The sequence below is a fragment of the Mus pahari genome, chromosome 5 (assembly GCF_900095145.1).
Source record: "Mus pahari chromosome 5, PAHARI_EIJ_v1.1, whole genome shotgun sequence".
Classification (NCBI taxonomy): domain Eukaryota; kingdom Metazoa; phylum Chordata; class Mammalia; order Rodentia; family Muridae; genus Mus; species Mus pahari.
Genome location: NC_034594.1, coordinates 67,307,757 through 67,311,568, shown reverse-complemented (window position 1 = coordinate 67,311,568; position 3,812 = coordinate 67,307,757). Strand labels below are relative to the sequence as shown.

The window sequence follows — 3,812 nt, the reverse complement described above, 5'->3', positions numbered from 1 at the left end:
ATGCCAGGGACTCTAGGGTCTGAGTCTGGTAGGTAGCAAGGGTCCCTCTTAAGTTTGCTCCGCGCGGTGCAAAAGCTCCAGCTCCCAGGCCAGCACGCTCCAACGGTGGCGCCCGCAGCCCGCTAGCGGCCCGCCTGGGTGAAGGGGGCGGAGCCCTAATTTCGCCCCGCCTTCCCCGGAATAGCAAATAGGAGTTGGTGCTCGACCCCACGTGACACGAGCTCCGCTGGGCAGCTGGCAAAATGTGAATGAGAAAGAGGAGCGCGATTTAAAGGTGCTGGCAGCGCCCGCCAGAGACAAGTGCGCCGGCTTCGCGCGCTCCCCAGCCACCCGTGGGAGACGACGGACTGCGGGACGGACAGACGGACGCACGCACCGCTGGTAGCTGAGCCGAGAGCTGCAGAGGCGACGCGCGCGCGTTCCGACGTGCTAGCAGCGGGGAGCGGTTCCGGCGAACGCGAGGTCCCCGGTGCCCTCTCCATCCCGGGCGCACGGCCTCACCGCGCTCGGTGGCTGCACCCGCGCAGGCCGGGTATGCTGCGGGTCCTGCACTGAGGGGCAGCGGCGGCGGCGGCGTCTGCCCGGAGTTCCCGGTGGTACTCCTAGCGTCCGGAGGGCTTCCAGGCGGCGGCGGGACACGGGGACTTTTCTGTCTCTCCCTGGCTTCTCCCGAACGCGTCTATGAGCGCAGCGTTCCCGCCGTCGCTGATGATGATGCAGCGCCCGCTGGGGAGTAGTACCGCCTTCAGCATAGACTCGCTGATCGGCAGCCCGCCGCAGCCCAGTCCCGGCCATTTCGTCTACACCGGCTACCCCATGTTCATGCCCTACCGGCCGGTGGTGCTGCCGCCACCGCCGCCACCGCCTCCCGCGCTGCCCCAAGCAGCCCTGCAGCCCGCTCTGCCGCCCGCGCACCCTCACCACCAGATCCCCAGCCTGCCCACCGGCTTCTGCTCCAGCCTGGCGCAGGGCATGGCGCTCACCTCCACGCTCATGGCCACTCTGCCCGGCGGCTTCTCTGCGTCGCCCCAGCACCAAGAGGCGGCGGCTGCCCGCAAGTTCGCTCCACAGCCGCTGCCCGGAGGCGGCAACTTCGACAAAGCCGAGGCGCTCCAAGCGGATGCGGAGGACGGCAAAGCCTTCTTGGCCAAGGAGGGCTCGCTGCTCGCCTTCTCTGCGGCCGAAGCGGTGCAGGCGTCGCTCGGTGAGTCGGCGGCGCGCGCAGCCGGAACGCGGGGACGGGAGGGAGTGGGGGCGGGCCAGCTCCGGGTTCCCGCCGAGACCCGGGGGACGAGGCCGCGCCCCCGCCCGACCTCTGCGGGAATAGCTGGAGGAGTTGCGGTGATGCCCACCGGAGCTTCCCAATGGGGCATTTAACGCCAAGCAACAAGCAGGATCATGGGGAAAGGAGGCGTTTAGCGCTTTCCTGCTAGCTACTCCAGGCCACACATCTGGTGGCGTGTTTGACACACACACACACACACACACACACACACACACGCTGTGATGATTGAGGGTCCTTGGTGTGTTGCAACCTTAAAGAGAGGCCTATTGGGCTGGTTTTTTTTTCTTCTTTTTTCTGTTGCGCATGTACCCAAGAGAGTCCAGACTCAAATATCTTCACTGGGTTCTCTGTTCATCCAAGAGAATCAGATTCCTTCGACTCTCTCTCTCTCTCTCTCTCTCTCTCTCTCTCTCTCTCTCTCTCTCTCTCTCTGGGGTGTGTGTGTGTGTGTGTGTGTGTGTGTGTGTGTGTGTGTACATGTACGCACTAGGAACTATAGGGTGGGAAACTTCTCCTAAGGAGACACAAATGATCAAGAAAGCTGCGGACTGACATCGGCCCTACTCCACTCACTTCTGCTGTGAAATTGAGGCTCACTTAATTTTAGTTGTTCAGATGGTGATGGGGAGGATCATGAACTCTCCCTTGGTCTTCAAACAGCCCTGGACCCCGGGGAAACAAAGGGGACATTCTCTTGGGCCTCAGGTCGGAGCAGCATCCTGCTACTTAAGCTGTTAGAGGCTGGGAGGGTGCGCGGGAGACATGGCAGCCCCTTGAGTGATGGTTCTGGGCAAAGGGCCGTTGCCTCTACTTTCTCCTCCTCTCCTTTGAGCTTTTCTCACGCCCCCCCCCTCAAAGGCCAGGAAATCGCAATGTGTTAATGTGGTAGAAAGACAATCTGCTGGGGGGAGATAGGGGTGAGGTGCCCAAGTGGGAAGGGACTGGGGAAGGCAGTGTTCAAAATGTAATAAAATGCCTTTTGGTTTTGCTTTCAGTCGGGGCTGTCCGAGGGCAAGGGAAAGACGAGTCAAAGGTGGAAGATGACCCGAAGGGCAAGGAGGAGAGCTTCTCTCTGGAGAGCGATGTGGATTACAGCTCAGATGACAATTTGCCTGGCCAGACTGCTCATAAGGAAGAAGACCCCGGCCACGCACTGGAGGAGACCCCGCAGAGCGGCGGTGCGGCAGGCAGCACCACGTCCACAGGCAAGAACCGGCGGCGGCGGACTGCCTTCACCAGCGAACAGCTGCTGGAGCTGGAGAAGGAATTCCACTGCAAAAAGTACCTCTCCCTGACCGAGCGCTCACAGATCGCCCACGCCCTCAAACTCAGCGAGGTGCAAGTAAAAATCTGGTTCCAGAACCGCCGGGCCAAGTGGAAACGCGTCAAGGCAGGCAACGCCAATTCCAAGACGGGGGAGCCCTCTCGGAACCCCAAGATCGTCGTCCCCATCCCTGTCCATGTTAGCAGGTTCGCTATTCGAAGTCAACACCAGCAGCTGGAGCAGGCCCGACCCTGAGGGCCCAGCCAGGGTGGACGCCACCGTGGAGAGGCCCTAACACCTGAGGGAACCCGTGTCAGACTCCACTGTTTAAAGCAGAACTCAGAGGCACCTCCTAGATGTGGACATCCCAAGCAAATTGAGAGTATATTCATTAGATGGGCTTAAAGGGGGCTACAGCCACACCAGAAGATACACTAAATATTTATTATACAACCCTACTTTGTACATAGATCTCTATATAGACTGGATCTCAGTTGCAGTGTTTGAAAGGGATAGGATCAAATCTCTACTTACATTTTCCAGATGAAACAAAACCACCAGTGTACTCTGTCGCCTTCAGCGACCACCTTCCCATACTTGCCCAAAGGTAAACTGGAGACACAAGGACAAACACTGCGGTTTAACCTTATTGTTATTTTTTGTTTATTTGTTTCTATTCTGTTTTTTTTTTTAGTTGAGTGCAGAGCAGTCGGTTGGTTTTTGTTTGTTTGTTTGTTTGTTTGTTTTGAGCAGTCTAGGACTCTGCTCTGCTCATTTGCTTTGCCTGGCTTTCTTTCCTGGGCTTGTATATCCTATCTGAGCCATGTCCGAAGCACGTCTCCTCCGTTGTGTTTAATTTATTGCAATGTAGCTTATTTTCATATAAGTTATGACATTTAAACAATCTCAGTCTTGTGAATAATAAAAAAAAAAGGCAAGAGAAAACTATAAGCTCAGTCCTTGGGGCCTTGATAGAGTGCCCACCACCTGGGCACCTCGAGGGCACTACCAATGTGTGGTCAGTTAAGTGACTTGCGACCAGGATGGAGGCTTACTGGCCATAAGCCAAGTAACACCTGAACAGGCTTTTAATTGGAGAGGAAAACTATGAGTTTAAGGAAGCCCAGTTTTCATTTTAGGAATCTTGCATGTCCCCCTTTTTGCATGTCCTTATCTATTATAGCCTGGGGACTGGCAAACTTTGGCCAGAAGAGGAGGGAAAGTAAGCTCGGGTAGTGGTGGGTTTGTACAGACACAGGGGCT

At 56.9% G+C, this 3,812-nt stretch overlaps 1 protein-coding gene across 1 annotated transcript; it reads left to right on the top strand.

The window, feature by feature from the left end:
• The first annotated feature begins 283 nt into the window (after positions 1-283).
• On the top strand, positions 284-3,488 carry Gbx2 (gastrulation brain homeobox 2). Its single transcript, XM_021198201.1, has 2 exons — positions 284-1,204; positions 2,281-3,488. Exons 1-2 carry the CDS (start codon positions 682-684, stop codon positions 2,802-2,804), a joined length of 1,047 nt encoding a protein of 348 aa, XP_021053860.1. The 5' UTR covers positions 284-681; the 3' UTR covers positions 2,805-3,488.
• Positions 3,489-3,812: the final 324 nt, after the last annotated feature.